This window comes from Physeter macrocephalus, chromosome 11, assembly GCF_002837175.3.
Source record: "Physeter macrocephalus isolate SW-GA chromosome 11, ASM283717v5, whole genome shotgun sequence".
Lineage (NCBI taxonomy): Eukaryota > Metazoa > Chordata > Mammalia > Artiodactyla > Physeteridae > Physeter > Physeter macrocephalus.
The window spans coordinates 118824896-118851791 of record NC_041224.1 but is presented as its reverse complement, the minus strand read 5'-3'; the positions used below and the strand labels follow the sequence as shown (position 1 = coordinate 118851791).

The following is a 26896-nucleotide window of genomic DNA, read 5'->3' as shown; positions in this document are numbered from 1 at the left end:
TTGCCCTTTGGTGAACATCTGGTTCACCAAACCACACACACAGTCACATAGTATTATGCCATATGTATGTAGCATAATTTTCTGAACTAATCACCTGTTGCTGGATATGTAGTTTCTTATTTTGTTGTTGGAGGAGGGGAGGATAATGAACATCCTTGTATGTATACAATTTTCCTCTTTTGAGTCATTCTTAAAAACTGGGAGTACTTAGTCAAACAATATGCCTACTTTGTGTTTTGTTACATATGGGAAAATGGTTTTATTTTGAAAAAACTTTTGATTAACATAATATTAATATAGTTATATCTAGAAGTAGTTACTAACTTTTTTGGAGCACTTTTGCTGTGTCAGGTATCTTTTTAATCTTTTTACATCTATTTTCTTTCTTAATCCTTGTAGCACCCTATGAGGTAGATAATTTTACATGGGGATTCTTAGGCACAAAGAGATTAAGTAATTTATCATTGTTCACACAGCATAAATTTGAACTGTGGTCCTACTGACCATTCTTTTGTTAGTACGTCCCCTTTTTTTCTTTTTATATGCTTTTAATCAATGCTGTTGGTCCAGGTTAAAGTGAGAGACCTGCTATGTGGAACACAATTTTAGAATTTTAAAAAATTTTATAAGTTCCTTTGAAGTCATAGCATTATGAAAGATTTCTCACATATTTACATTGAATTTATAAGACTTTATGAATTAAAATCATTATTGTATTACAAAGTGAAAAGTTATCTAATAATATATGAGTGAATTATGGTTTGACCACAAATCAGAAAGATTTATTTGGAAAACCTATTCTTTATTGAATATGTGGTTGACTTTAAATGGCTTTTCATTTCATATAGTGAAGCTAGAAGCCTAAGGTTACAAACGTGTTACCTCTGATTTTTATGAGTTGAATGCATACGTTTGTTTGGTTAATAAATTCAGGATATTTTTCATTGAGTGATACTTTTATATTTAATTCTGCCCTTACTTCCTAGAAAAACCATGATATTAGATCTGGGATTTCTTGCTGCTTCTGCCGCATTTCTCACATGGACTGTCCCACATATTGCTATGCCTAGAATGGGCCTGCAAATAAGCCAGAGAGGAGGAGGCTTGATAGACTTGGGTTGTTAGTCTGACTATACACCCAACTGAAATCCCCTTGTCAGACTTTTTTTTTTTTTTTTTTGTATGTGGTTGCATCAGTTTTTGAATTATCAGGTGCAAATAAGGTAGTTTTATGGTCTTAATATTAAGCATCTAGGAGGAAGAGGCAAGATAAGGATAATATAATAGGGTTGGCTTGACTTGCAGTACACAAAGAGGATAAAGAATTGAAGGATGGCCAAACGAAAAAAGATGGAAAGAAGCAGTAGAGTGATGGTTCTTGATTACTTATCAGGTTCATTGTGATCTGTTAGTCTTAAAATATCATGTAATTTTTGAAATTGAACCTGGTACAATTCTAGATATGCAATTGTTCTCCATATTGTAAAGATGGATGAGATGGACAGGTATCCAGGTAGAATTGTATTGTACAGACAGATGAGTGTTCTTCAGACAGCTCCCTAAGGTCACTATTTGATTTGTGGGGTGGAGGGATGGGAGCAGTCTCCATATTCTCACTCCCAATTCATCAGCTGTTGTATAAATTTTTATTTGGTGAGAGGTATTGTGGCTGAGAAATAGCTTAAAAATGGCTGGTATAGATTTATAAAATGGAATTTTATATTTTAATATTTAAAGAATTCTAAAATTTTGAAAGATATTTGGTATTTGAGTTATTGAAAGATAATAACATTTTTATAACAAATATTAATTTGAAAGTTATTCATTAACCAAAAACAAACATATGCAAAAAGGAAACATTAATTAATTTTTTTACTTGAAGGGAACAGATGCTGCTTGTGTTGCTCAGAGTCACGGAGTCTGTACTGAAGATGCCGTCACAAGCTTTTCTACAGTTCCAGGGGAAAAAAAATATGACCTTGGCAGGTCGACTTGCAGGACCACTTTTCCAGGCAATAAAAATAAATAAATACATAGATAAATAGGTGGATAGATATGTATTTTTTCTTAAGACTCATTGAGCCCTGAACTTACTACCTGGGAAGAAAGCTTTAAATCAGAAATCATTTCATATTAAATAATTTTTTGTAGAGCCAAATATAAGTTGCTTATTTAAATAGACTATTTGCTATGCATACAAACTCACAACCTAATAGAGTAGAGGAAATATCAATCAGGTCTGTGAAAAAAGTGTTAAAACAAGCTGATTATATTTATCTCTTGTGTGATACACTTATGTATGATTGCAAAAAGCTGCCAGAAGACTTCATGATAATGGCTTGATTGTTTGCATTATGAGTTTCCAGGTCTCTGGGATTGTTAGAAAAACAAGACGTTAAGTCGTTCTGTAGTAAAGAAAAAGTAGTAAATCACGATTCTTTCTTAACCATGCTATTCTGGAAGACTTTATTCTCTTCACGTCTTCATTTGAAGTATCAGTGGTAGTTGATTATATAGGAATTATATGTTGTGTTTTCCAACCTAAGGATAGAGTACTGACTTTAAATGTATTATGGATTATTTGGAAAATAGAAAGCAAAGTAGTATTTTTTTAAAGATGACACATAAATACAAATACATGGATAAAATGGTTCTTAATGTCCAGGATAAAAGCTATCTCAGCTCTCATTCTTGGCCATTAGTGTAGCCATTCAAATGATTATTTTTTTCCCAGATATGCTAGTTCACCTAAAATTCTGTGATGGTAGTGAATAAGTCTTTGAAACCAGCTACATTTATTATATAAACTCCTCTTGACTTCATGAGTTCCCCACCCCCACCGCCATGGTTAGAACTAACCTAATGATGGGCGCTATTGGAAGGTAACATTTTAGCTTGCTACATGGAATAACTTTTTTGTACTCTGAATGTTTAAAAATAGAATGGAGGACCACTAGTTATTGCTGTTTTATTTCATAAACTCTGCTCATTTTTACCTTTATATTTAATGTATAAATTTATGTGAATTCCTTAGTAAAATTTGTTGAGTTAAACTTTTGAAAAACTTTTATTTTGTGACTTATTTCTTCAATAGGAGGATTATATCTTTGGTAGAAATCTATAAAGTCTCAGGGGTACAGCCTGGTCAGTAATTTCTGCCCTTTTATGAAAAAGTTTTTTATTCTGTGATTGGATTTGTTACAGAACACCTTTAATTCCTCTGGTGTCTTTAAAATGAAATTTAATTTTATCTTTCAGTTTACATTTAAGTTTTCAAAAACACATTTCAGTAAGTTAAATACATCTCTAGTAACATTTTTTTTTTAGAATATTCAAATTGTATAGTTAGTGATTCCCATCGTTAATTTGAGAATGTAGGTTTTGTTGTTTTAGTTCAATAACTACTAACTACTCAATAATTTCAACACATAATAGTGTGGAGACTTTTGTCTCTTTTTAAACAACATTTATTTAACATTAACATAATGCAGCATGAAGGGTAGTTAAACTGTAGGGAGATTTCTTTTCAGTTTTGGTAACTTGTCCTAATGCCACAATGTTGGGAATTGGCAGTTGTTGAAATTTGTAGTAGGTACTAATGAGTGCTTGAATTACTTTTATAAGTATTATGTACCAAAAAAAGGATATCATGGATATTATATGATTTAAAGTTCTGCTTGTTTTGGTGAATTTTTTAATAATTGATTTTGAATATATTTCATTGTTATTTCTGATTATTTGTCTTTATAGACTCTTATAGTTGCCTGGATTAAAGCAAATCTAAATGTGTACATCTCCCGAGAACTTTGGGATGACTTACTCTCAGTATTGTCATCGTTGACCTATTGGGAAGAGTTAGCCACTGAATGGTCACTGACTATGGAGACACTAACTAAAGTTTTAGCTAGAAATTTATATAGTTTGGATCTCAGTGATTTACCATTGGATAAGCTGAGTGAACAGAAACAAAAAAAGCACAAAGGGAAAGGTAAGAGTTGTTCACAAAGTTGCTCAATATAAATTTGTTTAAATAATTTGGTCTGGGAAAATCAAGCCAAGGAGAGGTGTGAAGGTAAAAGTTATATTTTCTCTTAATTATTCCCTCCTTAATTTACCCTGAAGGTTAAAAATGTTCAACAGTGAAACACGTAGGTACCTTGTAATTGTTCTTGAAGAGCCTTAAATTCAACAGTAATTTTGATGAGAAATAAAGTATTCTGTATGTTGTTCTGTACATATCTAGCTAAAGTTACATAAATAATTCAGAATCTTAAATATTTTATTTTTAATAATTAACCAAAGTGGAAATTTATAAAACACTCTTCCTTTTTATCATACACAATTTTTTATTGAAACATAGAAGGTGATTTCATGTTACTCTATTTAAAAAGAATTGTGTGAGAAATTCTTTTAAAAGCATTTTCTTAGTTTTAACAAAAGCAAACATTCCCTGGATGTGGATTATATACCTGCCTAATGTTAAAAAGCTGGAGAGGGACAGTAAGTAACATAGTGATTATATCATAAAAACATGTCCTTATAATTCTGGGTTTGCTAGTATTTTTCACTCTTAATATTTAGTTGCTGTCTAGAGATTACATCTGAGTCACATTTCATGCTTAACAATAGTCCAGAGTGCTAAGTGTGTGACCAAACTACTTTTTCCTGGACTGTTTATTTTCCAAGTGGCTATTATTGGCAGGTAGAGATAGAGTAACTTCCACCTCAGGATGGATTTTGGTTAGCTCATTTTCTATCCTTTTTTGCCTGTCCAAATGTTTCACTTCTATGTGAAGCAAGTGGGTGGCAGAGGATTTATAATCGTTTATTGTTGATGTTGTATTTTTAAAAATCTGCCTCAGTTTTAGAACATGAAAATGAAGTTCAGAAAAACCTTATAGTACACAAGCATTTTATCTAGTTACTTTATGAGTAAACCTAAGAGTCTGAGGCAAAGTGGCACACATAATTCGAAGACATTATTGATATGGTGACGGTACACTGAGATTGAAAATCTGCATTTCTAGGTGTGGGACATGAATTTCAGAAAGTTTCAGTTGACAAGTCATTTTCTAGAGGATGGAGTCGCGATCAGCCTGGCCAAGCCCCAATGAGACAGAGAAGTGCAACAACCACTGGTTCCCCAGGAACGGAAAAGGCGAGGAGTATAGTACGGCAAAAAACTGTTGGTATGTACTCTTTAAAATCATGAGAGTTGTATGGGGCAATACGTTTATAGTCCTTAGTAACAATGTATATAAATACACCGTTTTCTTATCCATTGGTTTTTGTTGTTAAATGAAAAACTTCCATAGGAAAACCTTTTTTTCAGTAATACTTGGAGTCCGATGACATGCTGTGTTATTGCTTTATGCTATTAAGATGTGTCTTACATTATTGTTTTTATGTAGTTTATTTTACTGTTGAGATCAATAATTTTAAACCGTTACTTTACAGAATTGAAGAAGTAGAACTCTGATTCACTTTACAGAACTCATGTATTAACTGATATAGTTTCTACTAAGTGAATATACTCATAAACATGGAAAATTAGGTAGGTTATTTTCAGTGCTACAATTATACAATTATATTGGCTTCACAAACTTCCAGTGAGGAATTCATGCTCTCTACTTGTAGACAGCTGAGGCCAAGGTGGAGTATATTGCTAGGTTCCTTGCTGCCTTTAACAAGCATAGAAGAAATTTCTATGATGGGAAGAATTTCTGGAGGTAGGATCACTCAGCATACTGTGGACCTAGTTACCATCTTATTCCTTTTCGTCTCAGAGATTAATAACTTGGTCTTCACTGTAGTAGAAAGAGTGCTGCAAGGAAAAACGAGGACTTTGTCCTGATCTTTTTTTTTCACTCTTTATCACTAAATAGCTAGATAACCTTGAATAATTTACTGAACTTTATAGGCATTATTTACTTCATCTATATAGTGGGTATGATAATATCTCACATGCCTGAAACAAAATTGCTTGAAGTTACTTCAGGCTTTGCAATCTGTGATTCTGTGGAAGGAGAATTTTCTGTGGGAATATATCTATATTTGATGGTAATCAGTGAAAAACACTACTATTTTAAAGAAATTTAGAAACATTGTGTAGGACGTGTCTTCTATGAAATGATGGGTTCTAAAGTGTTAAGAATTACAGTTCTAAAGGAAGAAACAAAAGTAGAAAGAGAATAAAGAAATTAAAGATTTTAGAAGAATTAAAAATGTTTAAAATTGTTCAAAAGAATATTTTCACAATTGTCTTCTGCCTACAAAATAACCATAGAATTATATTGATTGTATATGTCAAGCCAGAAGAATGAGAGATTATACAAGGAAAAAGGATATTGATGGATAAAAATTAATATAATTTAATTTTGGTATAGAATTACATTTTGAAATTCTTGGGAAGATGTTGATTACATCTGAAATGCCTTTCTTCATTTTGTGTTAATGTCACATTTATAGAAAATATTTCTATATTGGTTAAGAAGGAATTGTTCTTTTAATTTTAAAATTTTACTTAAAACTAGAATCTTTTTAAAAAGTTCCATATATATATTTTTCTGATTATAGAAGTAATTTATGCTTAGTGTGGAAAATAAAGTTTAAGGAAGCGTAAAAACATATTAGGTGTCTAATGAGAAGAAATCATTGCTAACATGTTGGCGTATTTCTGATCTTTATAAAAGCATGTGTGAGTAAAATACTCATCTTAAAAGTATACCTGACTATGATTACTTTCTGATACCTATGTTAAAACAGTCTTGCCTGGCTTGCTCATTGGACTAACCTATCAAATAAAAAGTTAAAGCATTTCCACAGCAAAGGAAACCATAAACAAGACGAAAAGACAAGCCTCAGAATGGGAGAAAATACTTGCAAATGAAGCAACTGACAAAGGATTCATCTCCAAAATTTACAAGCAGCTCACGCAGCTCAATATCAAAAAAACAACCCAATCCAACAATGGGCAGAAGACCTAAATAGACATTTCTCCAAAGAAGATATACAGATTGCTAACAAACACATGAAAGAATGCTCAACATCATTAATCATTAGAGAAATGCAAATCAAAACTACAATGAGATATCATCTCACACCAGTCAGAATGGCCATCATCAAAAAATCTAGAAACAATAAATTCTGGAGAGGGTGTGGAGAAAAGGGAACCCTCTTGCACTGTTGGTGGGAATGTACATTGATACAGTCACTATGGAGAACCGTATGGAGGTTCCTTAAAAAAACTAAAACTAGAACTGCCATATGACCCAGCAATCCCACTACTGGGCATATACCCTGAGAAAACCATAATTCAAAAAGAGTCATGTACCACAATGTTCATTGCAGCTCTATTTACAATAGCCAGGACATGGAAGCAGCCTAAGTGTCCATCAGCAGATGAATGGATAAAGAAGATGTGGCACATATACGCAATGGAATATTACTCGCCATAAGAAGAAACGAAATTGAGTTATTTGTAGTGAGGTGGATGGACCTAGAGTCTGTCATACAGAGTGAAGTAAGTCAGAAAGAGAAAAACAAATACCGTATGCTAACACATATATATGGAATCTTAAAAAAATATATATATATGGTCATGAAGAAACTAGGGGTAGGATGGGAATAAAGATGCAGACCTACTAGAGAATGGACTTGAGGGCACAGGGAGGGGGAAGCGTAAGCTGGGACAGAGAGAGAGTGGCATGGGCATATATACACTACCAAATGTAAAACCGATAGCTAGTGGGAAGCAGCTGCAAAGAACAGGGAGATCAGCTCGGTGCTTTGTGACCACCTAGAGGGGTGGGGTAGGGAGGGTGGGACGGAAGGAGACGCAAGTGGGAAGAGATATGGGGATATGTGTATATGTATAGCTGATCCACTTTGTTATAAAGCAGAAACTAACACACCATTGTAAAGCAATTATACTCAATAAAGATGTTAAAAAAAAAGTTAAAGCATTACAAATTTTGTTTAGAAAGGTAGCTGCATAAAGTTGGAAAATACTAATACTAGAAAATGTTGAACTCCTTGCATCAGATTTCATTACATGTCAGTACCATAATTTAACCTGTATCCTGAAGATGGACTTTTAGTTTATTTCCAATTTTGTGCTATTAAAAATGGTACAGAATATAGTTATGTATATTTCTATACTTTGTGCTTACATGCAGATATGTCTGTAGGTTTAATCTATAGGATTTGGAATTAAATTGCCCTTAAAACAATGAGATACCACTACATTTCTATTAGAATGACTGAAATCCAGAACATTGACAACATGAAATGCTGACAAGGATATGGAACAACAGTAACGCTCATTGCTCATGGGAATGGTACAGCCACTTTTGAAGACAGTTTGGTAGTTTCCTAGAAACCTGAACATACTCTTACCATAGAATCAAACCATCCTTGGCATTTACCCAAGTAAGTTGAAAACGTATGTCTACACAAACATTGGCATTCAAATATATGAAGCAGCTTTGTTCATAAACTCGGAATTTATGCCAGAACTTGGACTCAACCAAGATATTCTTAAATAGGTGAATGAATTAACAAACAGTAGTACATCCACACAGTGGAATATTATTCTTTGAAAATAAGAAGTGAGCTATCAGGCCATGGAAAAAATATGGAGGAGCTCCAGATACATATTGCTAAGTGAAAGAAGCCAGTCTGAAAAGGTTACATACACTATGATTCCAACTATATGATATTCTGGAAAAGGGAAAACTAAAGAGACAATAAAAAGATTACTGATTGCCAGGGGTGGAGGTGGGGAGCAGGACAACAAGGAGGGATGAATAGGTGGAGCACAGGGGGTTTTTAGAGCAGGGAAAGTATTCTGTATGATACCGTAATGGTGTATACATGTTATACATTTGTCAAAAGCCCATAGAATGTACAACCACAAAGAGTGATCCCTAATGTAAACTGTGGATTTTGTTAATGACACTGTATCAGTATTAGCTTATCAGTTGTAGAAAATGTACCATACCAGTGAAAGATGTCAGTATTTGGAGAAACTCGAGGTGGGGGTGGGAGAAGAAGGAGATATATTGGAACTCTTTGTACTTGCCACTCAATTTTCCTGTAAACCTGAAACTGCTTTTTAAAAATTAAGTACAGGCAGACCTCAGGAGATAGTGCGGGTTTGGTTCCAGACCACCACAATAAATCAAATATCCCAATAAAGCGGGTCACACGAATTTTTTGGTTTCCCAGTGCATATAAAGGTTATGTTTACACTATACTGCAGTCTGTTAAGTGTTCAGTAGCATTATGTCTAAAGAAACAATGTTACATACCTTAATTTAAAATACTGCCCCAAAATGCTAACCATGAGTCTGAATCTTCAGCACTTCATAGACTTTTTGCTGCTGGCTGCTGACTGATCAGGGCGGTGGTTGCTGAAGGTTGGGGTGGCTGTGACAGTTTCTTAAAGTAAGACCATTAAGGGAGTTTGTGGCACTGGTTGACTCTTCCTTTCACAAACGATTTCTCTGTAGTATGCAATGATGTTTTATTGCATTTTACTCACTAGAATTTCTTTCAGAATTGGAATCAGTCCCCTCAAACCCTGCCACAGCTTTATCAACTAAACTTACATAATACTCTCAATCCTTTGTTCTCATTTCAACAGTCTTCACAACATCTTCACCAGGAGTAGATTCCACCTCAAGAAACCACTTTCTTTGCTCACTCATAAGAAGAAACTCCTCTTCAAAGTTTTATCTTGAGACTGAGTTTTATTTCAGTCCCATCCTCAGGCTAGTTCTGTTGTGCTTTCTACCACGTTTGTAGTTACTTCCTCCACTAAAGTCATCCATGAGGATTGGAATTAACTTCTTCCAAACTCCTGTTAATGTTGACATTTTGACCTCTTCCCATGAATCACATTGTTCTTAATGGCATCTAGAATGGTTTTCTTGTTTCCAGAAGGTTTTCAGTGTATCGATACTTTGCCCAGATTTATCAGAGGAATCACCATCTATAGCAGCTATAGCCTTACGAAATGTATCTTAAAGAATAAGACTTGAAAGTTGAAATAATTCTTTGATCCATGGGCTGCAGAATGGATGTTGTGTTAGCAGACATGAAAACAATGTGAGTCTCATTGCACATCTCCATCAGAGCTCTTGGGTGACCAGGTGCATTGTCATTGAGCAGTAATATTTTGAAAGGAATCTTTTCTGAGCAGTAGGTCTTGACAGTGGGGCTTAAAATATTCAGTAAACCATGTTGCAAACAGATGTGCTGTCATCCAGGCTTTGTTGTTCCACTGATAGAGCACAGAGTAGACTTAGCGTAATTCTTAAGGGCCCCAGGATTTTCAGAATGGTAAATGAGCATTGGCTTCAACTTGAAGTCCCCAGGTGCATTATCCCCTAACAAGAGGGCCAGCCTGTGCTTTGAAGCTTTGAAGCCAGGAATTGACTCCTCCTCTCTAGTTATGATAGTCCTCGATGGCATCTTCTTCCAATAGAAGGCTGTTGTGTCCACATTGAAAATCTGTTGTGTAATGTAGCCACCTTCATTAATGATCTTAGTTAGATCTTTTGGATAGCTTGCTGCAGCTTCTACATCACTTGCTGCTTCCACTTGCACTTTTATGTTATGAAGATGGCTTCTTTCCTTAAATCTCATGAACCAACTCTGCTAGCTTCATGCTTTTCTTCTGCAGCTTCCTCACCTCTCAGCCTTCCTAGAGTTGAAGAGAGTTAGGGCCTGGCTCTGGATTAGGATTTGGCTTAAGAGAATCTTGTGGCTGGTTTGATTTTCTTTCTAGACAACTAAAACTTTCTCCATATCAGCAATATGGCTGTTTTGCTTTCTTATCATTTGCCTTTTCACTGTTAATTTCCTTCAAGAACTTTTCCTTTTTTGTAGTCACAACTTGGCTGTTTGGAGCAAGCAGTCTAGCTTTCGGCCTGTCTTGGCTTTTGACATGCCTTCCTCGCTAAACTTAATCATTTCTAGCTTTTGATTTAAAGTGAGAGCCGTGTGACTCTTCCTTTCACTTGAACACTTAGAGACTATTGTAGGGTAATTAACTGAAGTTAGACCAGTTTCAGTGGCTTTACAGAGATTCTCTGATCTAAGCTTTAGATTAGTAAATCCCCAAAATCCCAGGAGCTAATTCATGTAAGTCATTTTCTGTAGCATACATAGGTTGTGCAGCTGTGAGGCACTTGACAGATTGCATAAAGACCTATAGTACAGTAGCAGATGGAGAGGTGCACTTCTGAAGAATTCATTCAGGATCAGAACACAAACTTACACCATTGTGATAATGGGAGAAGTTCTAAGGGAAATTCCCCAAGCTCTTCCTTCAGGTTGGTGGTGGGAAAGAAGGAATAGAAGGAATTGTTATCTCCAAGGAATTATCTAACCCAAGGGAAAAGAATCAAGAAACTTGTAATTCATCTGTGGAATCGAAAATTTGATTCAATTTAGTTTTAAAAGAAATATCTCTGAAAATCACATCTGATCATAACTGTAGGTGGCATTTTACCTTTTGTGTTGATGAGCAGCACTTCAAGTTTTACCTATGTGTTTATGTCTTTGCTCTAATAAGTTTTAAGAAACGATTACCTTGAAGTCAACGTAACTTTTATTTCAAATCGGATTATAAAATTGTCGGTCACTTTCAGGAGAGGGAGAAGAAGCTAGCAGGAAATCACGAGTAGGGTCAGATTCTGACATTTTGTATATGGTTTCAATTTTAAAATATACTTATCTTTAATACATTATACAGAAAATCATACACTGAAGGCATGTTGTTGCCTTTTCTTAATATATTCCAACCTTCCATGTTTTGCTGCACATAAATTTACCTGAAAGCTGCTCTTAAAGAATCCTTTATTTTGCCAACATTAATAAATTTGGGGGTTAGGGACTCTCTAATTATCCTTTTCCAGTTATAACTCTATGACATACATCTAGTTTTTGGTTAATACTTCTTTTGGTTTTCTCCTCTATATGTTCACAATGAAAACTTTTTTTTTTTCAAATGATTATGCTGTGCTGCCCAAATACAGATACTCATTCAGTAAAGATTTATTGAGCTCATATGTGCCAGGCACCAGAGTTATAAAGATAAGAAGATACAGTTTTTGCCTTTGGAAAGTTAGGAGGCTGACATATAGAACATACAGTCCACTAAAAATAGATTTGTAAAAGAAGGAATTCTTGTTTGTTTTGGTAATTGCTGTATTGCTAGTAAGTTAATTATGTGGGAGAGTCTTAAAAGCATCACAGATGATATGACATTTTATGTATGAAGGAGTGTCAAGAAGAAAAGAAGACCAAATATGTTATGAACTCACAGGGCTATGTCGTTGTAAAAGAGCATGAAATCTGTAAGAAACAGTATAAAATTCTGTGTGGCAGCAACATGGGAGAATAGAAGGAGGAGAAGTTTCCGTGGATATTGCAGCTGGATTGAAAAGGCCTTGTGTGACAGACTAAGGGATTTAGGCATCGGGGAGAACCAGCTGTTTCTAATAATCAGAAAAATCTAAGATATTGAATTGATGGTAGCATTCAAATATATGTATTTTTTAATCAATGTCACTATTACACTGGATATTATGCAATATTGTTTCTTTTAAATTCTCCATTCATACATACCTTCATTTATTCAAGAATCTCTAAACTAAAAGTTAAGTTAAAAAATATTTGGGAAGTATAAACTTGATTATTTATTTCTAAGTATCAGAATTTGTCTTTAATTTTGTGAACTGGTTACTTTTAAGAAATTACCAAATACAACTACAAACGCAATTTTTTAAAAAAAATTCCAGTTTTTAAGTTTTTATCTTTAAAATTTAATCTTTTAAATTTTTACATAATATGCTTAAGACTTGAATAAGCATAAACATTTTTCTCAATAACTCGATTCTTCATGCTGACTGCAAATTCTATTTTCTGTGTTTTTACTTAAAATTTTAAAATTATACTGTTAACTTTAATATAAATAGGAGATACTGATTTGATCAAGCATTCTTTTACCAGGAACAAATACTAACCATGAGATTTAATTCTTTAGATTATGAATTACATAAAATTCTCTAAAAAAGACCTATGAGTGACTTTGAAACTTTATTAGGAAAAAGTATGAAAGAAAGAATTTGTTCTTGGAATTCAGCTTCATTAAGAAGAATGGCTCAGAATTGCCTCAGAGTGGCTCAGAGAAATGCCCAAATATGGTACCTAAAATTTCTTGGAACTCTTAATATTGGTTCTTTTCAGTGTTTCCATTCAATGAACTTTTCGACCTTTGGTTTTGAGAACATAGTGCTAATTAAAGTGTCTGCTGTTTTTAATGCTATACCATTGTAACTGCTAATAATAAAAAAAAATTTTCCTGCTTTACACCAAAAAATTTACATTCGAAATGTCATATGTGTTCTCTGATTTCTTTTCTTACAGCTTGCCAGTATTTGCCGTGCTGAAATGTTTTAATTTAAGATTTCCTTCCTTTGTATCTTTTAGTTTTCTCTGTTGCTGCTTTTTCTGTGACACAAGCCTTTCATTATAGTCACTTCTTTTTTCCTTCCCCACTTCTTTCTTTTCCTTTTTTAAAGCCATGAGAAGCCGATCCATTGGTGAATGTGCTCTGCCATCGGCCTATATACGCAGTGCTAAAAGTGCTCCTGTTCTGATCCATACTTCCAAACCCTTCTTGCCTGATATTGTTCTCACTCCCCTTTCTGATGAGCTTTCAGGTAGTGCCACCTCTGCTAATTTCTGCACCACCTTTTTCACTTTTTAATCCTTCTGCTTTCAAATTTTGCTTAATCAAATAAACTCTTCAAAGTTAATTTCTTTGGGGGAGGTGTGGGAAATTGGGAAAGTGGTTGAGCAATCAACATTTTGAGTTATTTGAACTCTAATGCTATCCTTGCAGTTCATTCTGGAAGTGCTAAGTTTAGTGCTGTGCCAATGACCAATATTTTGGGTTGTAAATGGTCAGTTTTTTTTCTGTTCATGTTTGATTTTTTCTTCTCAGGTGGTTAAGTGAAGTGGTAATGTATATTTATAATGTCATTATTTGACTAACTATATGGTAAATCTTGAGTAATGCATTCTTCATCATCTGTAGTAATGGAACTTAAGCCAGGGGAATCAGTAATTGAGAAAAGTACATAATCTAAAAGTTGTTTTGGAATAAATCTTTGTATTTATATTAGATTATAATAGCATATAGAATTCTAAGAACTCAACTCACTTTTAAACCAAATAAAGCAGCCATTCTGTGAAGCCCCAATTTCTAAGAAGCCTCAAAACCTGGTCAGCTTTGGACTACTGCCTCAGGTCCTTGATCTCCAGTATTGGGATGGTCTGCTCTTTAATAAGGCTTAATTAACATGTAATAAAATGCATAGTTCCTGGGTTCAGTTCAGTGAGTTTTGAGAATTGTACACCCCCCCATCATATTTCACCCCAGACAAAATATAATGTTTCCATTACCCCCAAAATTCCCTAGTGACACTTTCGAGTCAGTCACTCACACACACACACACACACGCACACACACACAGAGTTTGTAATTTGTATCACCATAGATCAGTATTTTTCTTTAAAAAAAATTTTTTGTATGACTAAGGTCATACAGTGCCTTGTTTTTTAGACTGAAGCAAATTTGTGTTGAATATACAGTTGACCCTTGAACAACGCAGGGGTTAGGGGGTGCCGACCTTTCACATTGTCCAAAATCCATGTATAACTTTACAGTGGGCCCTCCATTTCTGTGGTTTCACATGGGCAGATTCAACCAACTGCATGTAGTGTTGTGCTGTAGTACATATTTACTTGTAAAAATCCACAAATAAGAGGACCTGAACAGCTCAAAGCCGTGTTGTTCAAGGGTCAACTGTGCTTACTGTGCAAAATGTGCTAGCTCAAAGAAAGTTATGGTGCATTCTTGGGTGCTTTCCCATACTCTTCTTAGGAGTATTTCCCTGACGTTGCCACTTTTGGTGAGGTCGCTGAGTTTTTTTTAACAACCTATCTTTGTACCTTCTTACTTTCTAATTGACTATAGGCTTATGTGAGGGAAGGTGCATTTTTATTAATAATGTTATTTCAGGTGAAGTCCCTTTCACCATCCCTAAGATCAGAGATTTCTCCCAAACCAAGAGGAGGTATATAATTCAAAATTAGAAAGGAAAGTGAACTACATAAAAGAAGAAATTGTTCTTCATAGTTTTCTCTCTCCCCCTGCTGTGAGCAGGCTTAATTGAACTCATAATAATATATTTCCTGGATGTGTCATCTAAGATCAGGAGTTGAAGTTTCTATAACTGTTTCACCAATAAGACAATGAAACTACCCATAGACAATCACTCTAGCTTTTGGTTAGAAGTAGGGTTTTCCAGAAAAATATTTACTTGATACTCTTGAATACTTACGGGGTAAAAAGGCACTTCTTTTAATTCCTTTTACGTTTGTTTATTTTAACATACTACGATTTCTAAGAAGTGGCTGTCAGTTTTCAATGTACTCTATTTTTATCCAGCCCTTTTTTTCTCCTCTTGTATTCTTGGTTAGATGACCATTCAACCTACATTGTTGTGAATGTGATGCTATATGGTATAGCTATATATAAATAGAATAAGCTAGTTGAATAGCTGAATATTGTTGGAGAGTTTTTCTTAAGTTCTGGGGACTATTTCAAGGGCACTGACACTGTCAGTGACTTTAGTTCTTAACATTAGACTCATCTGATGTTGAACAAATGTTTCTTCCCAGGCTCCTGTCTCAGGTTTTGATATAATATCCTGTGGGTTGCAGGAGTATCTTAGTTTATTTTCTAAAGCTCTGCAGGTAGTGCTGGTGTCTGGGCAGGCACATTTTTCCTGTCCTCTTTTCTACACTAGACTGTAGTTTTACACATATGGTAGCCCAGCCTTGCAGTCTTTATTTTCCTGATAAACAAAGAGAAGTCAGAAATCTCAATAATTATTCTTAAGCAAATTAGCTTTTACTGTCAGAAATAATACTTTTGTGATAGAAGGAATGTAAAAGAACATAGGCATGGTGGGCAACTGACTTTTGCAACTGTTTCTTATTATTTTCTAATCAAGTACTGTGGGTGTCTCACCCTGAAATAAAGTTTACAAACCCACTTTCTTCCAGTTAGTTCTCAAAACTGCTAATTTGTTTGCCATATTTGATGCTGTTAGATTCTAGTCTGTCTAGGCCATATTATGTAGACTGCTAAGGTTATGAACAGTACTTCAATATATGAATTGAGTACTGTAGAGCAAAATATTTTGATCTCTCTGCTTCTATTTTCTGAGTATCAGGAGAAAGAAGATGTTATGTCTCATGCCCCATCCTGTTCCTAAATTCTGCCTAATCAAGAGGAGAATTTTCTGTCTCTAATCAAACAAGCAGGTTCTTCTTTGCACAATCAAGGAATTTCTTTCTTCTCATCATCAATATGAGATAGTAACCCTTTACAGAGTTTCCACCTAGAAAACCAGCAGATTCTAGCATAATTCTAAATTAGATTTTTTGTTGTTGTTGAAATAATTTGTGTTAATTTTTTAAAAAGTACATCTCAAGAAAAGTTTGAATCTAACTTAAACACGGCATTATGTAACATGTTTGCAAACAAATAAAACTGTATAATTTTCTTATAAAAAAATATTGGTCATTTGTCTATTTCCAGAATTTAAGAGTCAGGGAAACAATATTAGAAGGATAAGAGTAGAAGATAGTTTAGTGTTTTAAATTTTAGTGGTCTAAAATTAATTATTTGGGCTTGGTTTATTGCTTTTCAGTCTTTTCATATAATTTTAGTGATGTGCATACTGCTTTGAATTACCTACAAATTGAACATCTAGTCATAAAAAGATGTAGAATTTTTACTAGCCTCTGCTAATAATAGAATCAGAAACATAGATATTCTATAGTTCTTAACTTACCTTGAAGGTACATTGCCATTATAGCCCAAATAGGCAAAAAAAAAATTTTTTAATTACATAAAGGACATTGTCATTTCCTTTAGGTAATTCAGAAAAAACCTGAGCTTCTAAATGGCATCAGTTTCTACATAAAGTAATATAAATGATTTTATGAATTCAGGAGCTGTAAAAATATTATTACTGATAGCTAGTGTTTATGATTAACCGAGAATAGAATTTAACTTTGGTAAAAGGGATTTTGGCACTTTTTTCTATACCTCGTTTGAGAAATTATTTAAATTTTCTGGTGGTATGTTAGTATTACAGATTAAGAGGTTTTTTTCCCCCTGAGGAACTAGCTTGATATTTTAGTAATTAGCAGCTACTAATTTTTAATATAAAAGACATACTTTCCTTCTACCAGTATTTATTGAGCCCCTACTATGTGACAAGAGCTATTTCAAGCACTGGGGATATTGTGATGTTAATACAAACAAAATCCTGAAGAAAGGTAAATTTCAGTGAAAAGATTTTTTTTTTTTTACATGTTACAAGCTAGTATTACACTTTAATTTACAGCTTATCTTTTTGAAATAGCAAAGAAAACTTTTCTTCGAAACACAACATTCAGAAAAAACTACTTTTTAATCCAGAAATAATTTCCAACACTTTAATGCTAAAACCTCATTAAGCAAATCCAGAGATGAAACTTGACATTGCCAATACTTTGTAGGCTCTATAGGAAGCACTTTCTCAGTGTTCAAGTTTTTTTTTTTAAAGTTTGTTAAAAAGCTTTTTTCTTGTTTTGCTCAATCACTGGTTACTGATACTTTAGATTAATATAATTTAATTAGACACTGCCGTTGTTCAAGGTAAAATGTAAGCAGCAAAATTAAATAGTTTCGAAGGCCATTTCTTTTATAACCTGTTGTTACCATTATTTTCAGCAATCCAATACAAAGTTTGTCCGTTGTGTTCTTCTGTATCATTTACTGATACTTGTATTTCACTAAGTTTTGATTTCTAAGATTCTTATCTTTATAGAGATAAATCACTGTGCTGGTTTATAATTCCTTAATAATACTTTAAAAATTAATTATTTCATGAATATGTAATATATATTATTCAAGAAACTAAGACCATGGACTAATTTTTTCCTTACTTCAAATCCCAGCTCTCCATCTTCTAGCTGTGTATCCTTAGGCAAGTGAATTAAATAGTTTCTTCATGTATAAAATGGGGATAATAACACTTACTTCATGAGGCTGTTGTGAGGATTAAATGAGTTAATACGTGTAAGATGCTTAGAACAATGCATGTAGGAAAGACTGTACAGTCGGCCCTTCATATCCAAGGTTGGTTGAATCCATGTAAACCTGCGGGTGTGGAGAGCCAACTGTGTTCACTGTACTAGGCCATTTTATATAAGAAACTTGAGCATCTGTGGATGTTTGTTAGTGTCCATGGGGGGCTCCTGGAACCAGTCCCCAGCAGATACAGAAGGACAACTGTATATGATTTAGCTGTCATTTAGACTTTTTATCTTCAACAAGGTTCAGGTATATTTCTTTAAATTTAAGTCTCGTTAGAGTCAGTCATGCTTAATTCAAGTGCTGACTTTGATTTCTTCTCAGCAGTTATTTTCTTCTTTGATTTTATTCAATTAATATTGTTATGTGCCCGTGTAAAACTGTATTTAAAGCTTAAAACTTTCAAAAAGTTTTTTGTTTCATTTAAAATTCTCTAACAGTACATTATTGATAGAAAAATATTATTTTATTTTTTTTTCAAAGCTCTTGCCCTCTTAGACTTGAAAGTTTTTTAGACATTAAAGTTTAGGGAATAACACTTAGGCTGAAATAATGGTTAAATTTCCTAACATGCAATGTGAGGACTGGGTTTGGGAAGAAATTCCTAAAAACAGAACTTCACAATAATCTTTACTGGTTTCTTTAGAATGGAAAAATTATAGAATATCAATAAAGGGGAACTTCCCTGGTGGTCCACTGGTTAAGACTCCACACTTCCACTACAGGGGGCACAGGTTCAGTCCCTGGTTGGGGTAAGATCCTGCATGCCATGCAGCATGGGCAAAATAAATAAATAATAAAGGAAACTAAACATTAAAACTAATATTCTCCTTCTTTTTGAAGTTCGTGTATTTGTTAGTCTCATGATATTAGATTTTAATAAGGTTTTAAGATTTTGAATTTGCAGCTAATGATTCCAACTATGAAATTCTTAATAATTCTTATAGAAAAGTTATATAGTGTTTATCCCTTGTTGAGTCTATTAGAATATTTTGTGGAAAGAAACTGGAGTGCATAGTGATTGTGATCCCTAGGCAGAGGTTCGTATGACCTATTATGGGAGATAAACCAAATTACTTAGCATTCGTCAGGATACACAGATATGCATTACTTATCTGCTACAGTAATAAATGGAGTATAATGCATAAATATAAAGTTTCTGAGGAGATGCTTGTTTTTTCATTTAGAAGAATTCTAAGTGGAGTGCATGAAAAAGAAAGCCAACATTTTTTTCAAGTGTTATATTCTCCTCAACTTAATGATAACAAGAAATTGTTTCAACTTTAGGAGATATTTTGTATTTGACCCGTTTTGGGAGTCTAAATGTATATCTTCAGGAATATAGTGCAGTCTTAGTATATTACAAACTTCTCTTGATCTAAATTTAGTATAAGGTGGCTTCTTTTGGACCTCATACAGAGAAAGGGATATGAGTGAAATAGCAGAAGGACTAGCCTCTTTTCATCCATTGCATGGATCCTGAGAATATTTTTTAATTACTATCCCCATTTTATAAATGAGAAAACTGGTGTCAGAGTCTGGAGTAAGAAAACCAAAGTTTTAGACCTAACACCATCAATAAGTATATCTGTGATCTTGGACAAGTAACTGTTTTACTCTGGCTCTAAATCTTCTCATTTTGATCAGTTATAGTTCTGTTGTTTATAATCTTTGCATTACAAGCCTAATGAGTACCCAGCATCTGACTTTTTGACTCTGTGTCCTTTTTTCATTATATTTTTCTGGCTTCTGAAAAATTTTTTTTAGTTATTTCTAGGTAATGTTAAAGGTCATGATAGGGGCTTCCCTGGTGGCGCAGTGGTTGAGAGTCCACCTGCTGATGCAGGGGACACGGGTTCGTGCCCCGGTCTGGGAAGATCCCACATGCCACGGAGAGGCTGGGCCCGTGAGCCATAGCCGCTGAGCCTGTGCATCCGGAGCCTGTGCCCCGCAACGGGAGAGGCCACAACAGTGAGAGTCCCGCGTACCAAAAAAAAAAAAGGTCATGATAGATTAATAGACATGGTATTTTACTTCTAAAATTTCTAATTTGTATATATCTCTACAGCTAAATAGTATTTCATATTGTGATTTTCAATTTCGTAAATATTTTTGAGGATTTACCATATACTTAGCACTTAAGGCAGTAAAAACAATGTAATGACGTTGAACACTAAACCTGCTTCTCAAATTTGAGAGAGTGGCTTCATCTCTTTGGGCCTCAGTTTCCTCAGTGAGAGAGTTAAATAATCTATGATGTCCATTTTGACTCTAAAATCTGTGATTTAAAAGAAATGTAAGAAGCCATAGGTACAGTTTTTAGGGTTTGATGGTTATTTAATGGAATGGGCCAGTGATAGGCAGAGAATGTTTCTTCCTAGTAGATTAATGGTGTTTGTGTCAGAAATGAAAAAGTACAATTAATTTTTTTAGCAATGTATTAGTTTTATTTGATAGGATGAATAGATTTTAATACTATAATTAAATAAAGTCAAATATCTCAGTAGAACAGATAAATAGTTTCCTGACAAAGAGAACTTTAGGAAGAGGGTGGAGATTTCCATGTGTAATCTGTGATCAAATAGATAAGCAAGATTTGAAGAAAAGTGATGCCTCTTGCCTGGTAAGGAAGGAAACAGGAATTTATAAGACCCTGTAAGATTCTGCAATGGGATATTTAGATCAGCTTTTTTGTGTTAAGATCTACTTTTTCTGCTTGGAACTTAAATAAGTACAAAAAATTGATAGCAAGTTTGAATTGCTTGATTTATTGGCACAGCTCTATCTTTAACCGCACTTCCAAATGTTTCATCACCTCACTGTCTATTTCTATGCATGTTAACATATTAAAATGTATTCTGGTAGTTTTCTAATTCATTTATACTACATGCTATATTGGCTTGTGCACATCATTATTTAAAAACAGATTTGTATTTTTAATAGATTTTCTTTCATTGAGCTTACAAAAAAATCTCAAAAATTTTTATTTTTAAGCGTATGCTTAGGGTATGGTTGAAATTAATACTTATTTTTCATATTCATATAGTTCCTACTCTGTAATTTTTCTTTTTTCCAGATATTGATGATGCCCAAATACTTCCTCGTTCAACTAGAGTCAGACATTTTTCACAAAGTGAAGACACTGGAAACGAAGTTTTTGGTGCTTTGAGTGAGGAGCAGCCATTGCCTCGAAGTAGCAGCACTTCTGACATCTTGGAACCATTCACTGTTGAACGAGCCAAAGGTGCAGTTCCTGTAATTGACAGTTCATCCCGTCATGCACCAAGCTTGCAGAGTTCCACAGAGGCTTCTTCAATAACTAGATCCACTGAAAGCCACATCACTGATACTCATAGTAGAGAGTCTTCTCTGGAAGTTGGTGATAGCATATATGACCATCTTTGTCACTTAATAGATCCAGTAGAACTTGCAGATTCAGCTTTTGAACAAATCCAGTACATTGACCTTGAAGGAGATGATGATCTTCTTTCCTCCCTGAAAGAGTATTTTAAGGAAAACCAGGAAAGCCATAGTAAAAATGAGTTAGGTAAAGATGTAGCTTCACAGGAAGTGATTATTGCAGTAAATAGGGATGAAAGATCATCCTTAGATAAATTAGAACACACAGACCAGGAAAGTAAATCAGAAAATACCACCTCCTTTGTTGGGACTCCTGAAAACATACAGTTTCAAAAAGACTCAAACTCAGCTGTCTTCATGAGTAACAGTGCACCCAACCAGTTAGACAGCTTTATGAGAACAAAAACTTCTGAAAAATGTAAACAACCAAACAGTGATAAACAGTCATCGGAACCTAGTTCGGGTAGCCCTTGTGATAAAGAAAAGAGGAAACATCTGTATAGACAAACAGCCACAGAATTAGATGCCTGTATAGATATAACACTAGCTAAAAAGGTTAAGGGTATGCAAATTAATGAAAAAATCATTGTCCCACATGTTTTGCATGCCAAGAAAACTACTCTAAAAGCACCTGTTAACCACAGAATGCCTCATGTTACAAGCACTAGCAAGCTTTCTCCAACTAAAAGGAGCTTGTCTGAAACAGTAACTCATAGAGCCAAAATCATGAAAATTGCTTCTAAAAAACGAAATAGTGTTCACGTTACTTTTAGACCATCTACTGAGTCAGTTCAGTTTTATAACCCTCTGGAAAACAAAGAGGCTCCGTGGAAGATGAGGCTGCGGAAGCTCAGTGGCTTTAGTAGCAGCAGCAATAGCAGCATCAGCAGCCCCCACGCCAGCTCAAACAGTGTTACCGAGCTAGTGAAACCCGGTGTGTACAGGCCTCTAGACACGGCATCAGTAAGTAGTAAGACAGTTAAGGAATCTACAGAGATCCCCACCGCCATATTACAAAAAGAAGGAATTGCTAGTAATCAGTTAGGAGGTAGTCGTAGTACTATTAAGTCGTCAAGTCATGAGGCAGGACTACAGCAGGGCTCCCTGGGTGGCGTTTATAAAACTGTTGTACATGCTCTTTCGAAGCCGAAGGCAAATGTTTCCCCACAGAGGCAGAACAGAATGCCACCAGAGGCTCCACTGAGGGATCTGTACAGTCATGTAATGGGCTATTTTGGAAGGAAAGCTGCAGGTGAGCACTAACAGTATGCAGAGCGCAAAAGGAGAAAGACAGCACCAGTTTGGCTTAATGCAACTGAAGCAAGCTATAAGCAATCAAAAAGCTTTGGGATGGTCACTGCTTTCTCTGTTTGGTTATGCATGCGCCTTTCCCCAGCTGTATTTTTCCCAGCATAAAATGTTTATTTAAATTACTAATTTCCCTTATAAAGCATTTAGTTAAACCTCTTTGCTGCTGAACAAGATAGGAAAGAGGGACATACAGGAAAATTTAATGACCTTCCAAAGGCTATCTAAATCAGATATTTTTCTGAGTGTGTACTACACGAACCTTGAAATTAAGTTTACCGAAGAGTTGGAATACTTTCTCCCCTGTCCCCCTGCAATAGTTTACATTTAAAAGGGCCCCAGCTCTATATAATTGGGTTCATTTATTTTTACTGCTGATTTACTTGATTTTATCTTTTTCTTGGTAGATTACTGTGACATGATATAACATAATGGAAATCAAGGTCCCACAACCAACACCAACATTTTTAGTTAACTGTCATTGAAGAGGAAATTATTTCTTAAACCTCAAAGTGGACTCAGTTACTTTTCATTTACACCATTTGCAAACAAGCTGTAGGCTTTTTAGTTTTGCATTCATTTGTATAGAATGCAAGTTATATCCTTAAAACACTTATCGTTACTTTCTTTTTTCTGAGATTTTAGATGTGCATAAAGGTTTCATGATAGCCAATCATGATTTAAATATGGAACCTCTATGGACAGATTACAGAAAGCAAGATTATGGTAACTTTTCTCTTATGTTGATTCAAATTTAAAATAACTTCACAGTTATAGAAAATTAACTTTCAGCAGTAAGGTAGGTTTTGATTTTATTTGTTTAACATGGTTTTGTTAGCATGATTAACAGAACGCTGCATCTTGCACTGAGCCATTAATGCCACTTGAGGGCAGTATGTGACAGCTTAAAAAAGCCTGGCCAAGTAGTATAACGATAATGGTATTTCAGAGTAATTTCCTGACCAGTATATTTTCTTAACCTGAAATGCTTTGTAGTTCATTAGGAATATAAACAGTGTTGATATCCTTTGGTTGCAGAGAAATCACCTTTTCAACAGCATAATAGTGAAATAAGTAAATATCATTTTCTGTAAGTTAGTTTCCCAAGTTTAAAACTTTCTTGTTAATGTAAATCATAATGTAGTCATAAAAGAATCAAAATAACTATTGTGGGGTTTTTTTTTTAAAACAGAAAAATCTTTGCGAAAATAAATCTCTTTTTTCTTAAAGCATAAAATTAGATTTGTAATGAATAGAAACAACATAATGTCAAAATCATAGAATTTTAATTTATTAATATCTAAACTTAAATTCAAGGGATATATTTCTTGCAAATATTCTTTGGGGAAAATGGAATTATAAATTATTAAGGCTCCAAATAGAAGCAGAAGCAGGAAGAAAGAAAAATATACCAGTTTCTTTATAGGCAATATTAACCTAACTTCAACTAGTGCTTATCTATAAGCTTTCTTGCTGTTTAAGGTTATACTGAAGATTGACTAACATCTGCTTAGTTAAATAAAGTAAATATCAATTTACTAATTCTTAAAATTAAATCTAAAAGGAGAGAAATTATTCGTAGATGCATGTTTGGCAAATAATTGATATGGCATAGGTAATTTTTTGGCTGTTTTTGTTTTAAATTTAGGAAATGTAGTTAAGTCTTTCTTCACTATATATAGTTATTTATTTATTTTTAGTCAATAAAGAGGACATGAGCACAAAACTGCCCCCTCTTAATAGTGATATTGGCAGCAGCAATGCTAATGTTCCTGATCTGATGGATGAGTTTATAGCAGAACGACTTCGAAGTGGTAATGCCTCAGTAAGTGTTATTTTATTTATTTGATTTTAGAGAGGAGGGTAGAGAAACTAAAAGATCTCTACATATGTACATATATATGTATATGATATACATGTGGAAAATTTTATTCAAATCAGCCCTCACCCCAAATTTAACCCATTTTTGAATTAAGATTTTTAAATTATATTTTTATAGTATTTTTTATTCAAAGACCTAAAACAAGCAGGCTTTTAGTTTTGACCAGGGTGAAAATTTGGGATACCTGTTTGCTCAGCTCCTGTGGTATAAGCCACTACCTTCCTAGTTCTTTCTCTGTTTTTCATCTTTGCTCTTAGAGTACTCTGATGCCTGTTGCCAGCCCTCAGCAGGAAAGATAACAATGGAGGTCTTCTGGCCCAACTCACACCATTTTGATAGCATGCTAACATCGGTTACTTAATCATTACAGATAACTTTGGAATAGATTTTAAAGTTATCTTTATCTTGAGTATTAGAATTAAGACAAAATGAAAATAGAAGCAGTTTTATTCCTAATGATGCTTAATTATTAAGGAAAGATAAATATATGTGGAATTGCTTTTTTTAAAGGACAATATTCCATTTAGATTTCAACCTGTCTCTTTAGTGAAAGTCTGTAGCTCCATTACATTTTCCCTTTTTTTTAAAGTTTTTTTCCTTGAGTGGGAAAAAAGTTATAGAATCATTATATGTAATCATCATAGAATGACATCCTTGCTGTCATTCTTCCCTCTCTTATCTCTTCCATTTGTTTCTTTTTCTCTTTTTCTTTTCTTTTTTTTTTTTTGCTGCACTGCACAGCTTGCGGGGATCCCTTAGTTCCCCTACCAGGGATCAAACCCATGCCCCCTGCAGTGGAAGTGCAGGGTCCTAACCACTGGATTGCCAGGGAATTCCCTCTTCCATTTGCCTCTTTTTTTTCCATTTGAATACTTTGCTCTTTCTACTATCTTATCTTAATATTCACTCCATGGATCCTTTTGAGGCTTCAGGGTCTCGGGCCCAGCACCAAATGGTATTTGGGTCTTTGCTTTAGCCAGACCAACAGTAGTTCAGGATCCAGCTCCATGCAGTTACATAGAGTCTTCAGTTAGTGTTTCCGCCCCCACTCCTACTTCATGCCCTGAATTTCAACATTTATTGTGATGATTGTCTTGGAAATTAAAGATTTCAGATGCTTAATGAGAATTCAAAAAAATTTTTTTAATGGTAAAATGTTTCTTGAATTTTTAGACTATGACAAGAAGAGGAAGTAGTCCAGGTAGCCTCGAAATTCCCAAAGACCTCCCTGATATTCTAAACAAGCAGAACCAAATGCGCCCTATTGATGACCCAGGTGTGCCCTCAGAATGGACTTCTCCTGCCAGTGCAGGGAGCAGTGATCTTATCAGCTCAGATAGTCATTCGGATTCTTTCAGCGCTTTCCAATATGATGGCCGAAAATTTGACAGCAAGTATCTTTTTTCTGTTTGAGCAGTACGGTTTTTTGTTGATTTGTTTTCTGTTCGAGACTGACTGACAGTTTACGTAACCATCATATTCCTCTCTAACATTACTTAGGGGTTCCCATATACGTATTTTGATTTCATTTTCAGTGAAACTCCAAAAGAAGTTTTAGGGAATCACTTCAGGTTGAGACCTCTTTATTTTGCCAACTAAAGGCATTTAAAAAACAAAAACCAATGTTCTTTCATAGAACAAATGATATTTTAAGACCAGACACATAGACAGGAAAAAGGATGGACTTGGTGTTAGAATAAAGGACAGTCATGGTTATGAGTTGGACTATTTCATGCAGTTGTATTTGGGGACCACTATCTAGTTATGGTCAGTGCTTCAGCATGTTCAGTACAGTTATGTTCAATGCTATGGTACCCAGAACCTTACTTGAATAATTGCTTCATGTTAAAATGACATCAGTGATATTATTTGGTGCTATATCACTACTACATAGCTTTTCTGCTGTAATTCTATATTACACTTGGCAGTCAGTGAAGGGTACCAAAATTTAAAAGAAGAAAGTCAAAATCTTGGGAACCAACTTTGTGAAGAGCTGGGAGATGCATTGGAGAATTATGTTTCTTGCCCTCATGGATTATATACTACTCTGATCTTGGAGTGAAAATATGATTTGAGAGAAAAATGACTCTTACCACGTATGTGGCATTTTTATTATA

At 34.4% G+C, this 26896-nt stretch overlaps 1 protein-coding gene across 7 annotated transcripts in view; it reads left to right on the top strand.

Moving 5' to 3' along the window:
* Positions 1 to 26896, top strand: part of RALGAPA1 (Ral GTPase activating protein catalytic subunit alpha 1) — a 222367-nt gene that overhangs the window by 85013 nt on the left and 110458 nt on the right. For 5 of the 7 annotated variants that reach the window (XR_003681899.2, XR_003681898.2, XM_055088385.1 and 2 more), the window contains exons 14-20: positions 1883 to 2012; positions 3751 to 3988; positions 5028 to 5189; positions 13593 to 13733; positions 21306 to 22841; positions 24598 to 24722; positions 25953 to 26169. Coding sequence is in view for 5 of the 7 variants with exons in the window: in XM_055088385.1 (XP_054944360.1) it covers positions 1883 to 2012; positions 3751 to 3988; positions 5028 to 5189; positions 13593 to 13733; positions 21306 to 22841; positions 24598 to 24722; positions 25953 to 26169 (2549 nt within the window). In the remaining 2 variants the exon portion in view is untranslated. The remainder of the gene's footprint in view (positions 1 to 1882; positions 2013 to 3750; positions 3989 to 5027; positions 5190 to 13592; positions 13734 to 21305; positions 22842 to 24597; positions 24723 to 25952; positions 26170 to 26896) is intronic. The other 2 variants (XM_007113236.4, XM_055088388.1) reach the window with 2 other exon arrangements.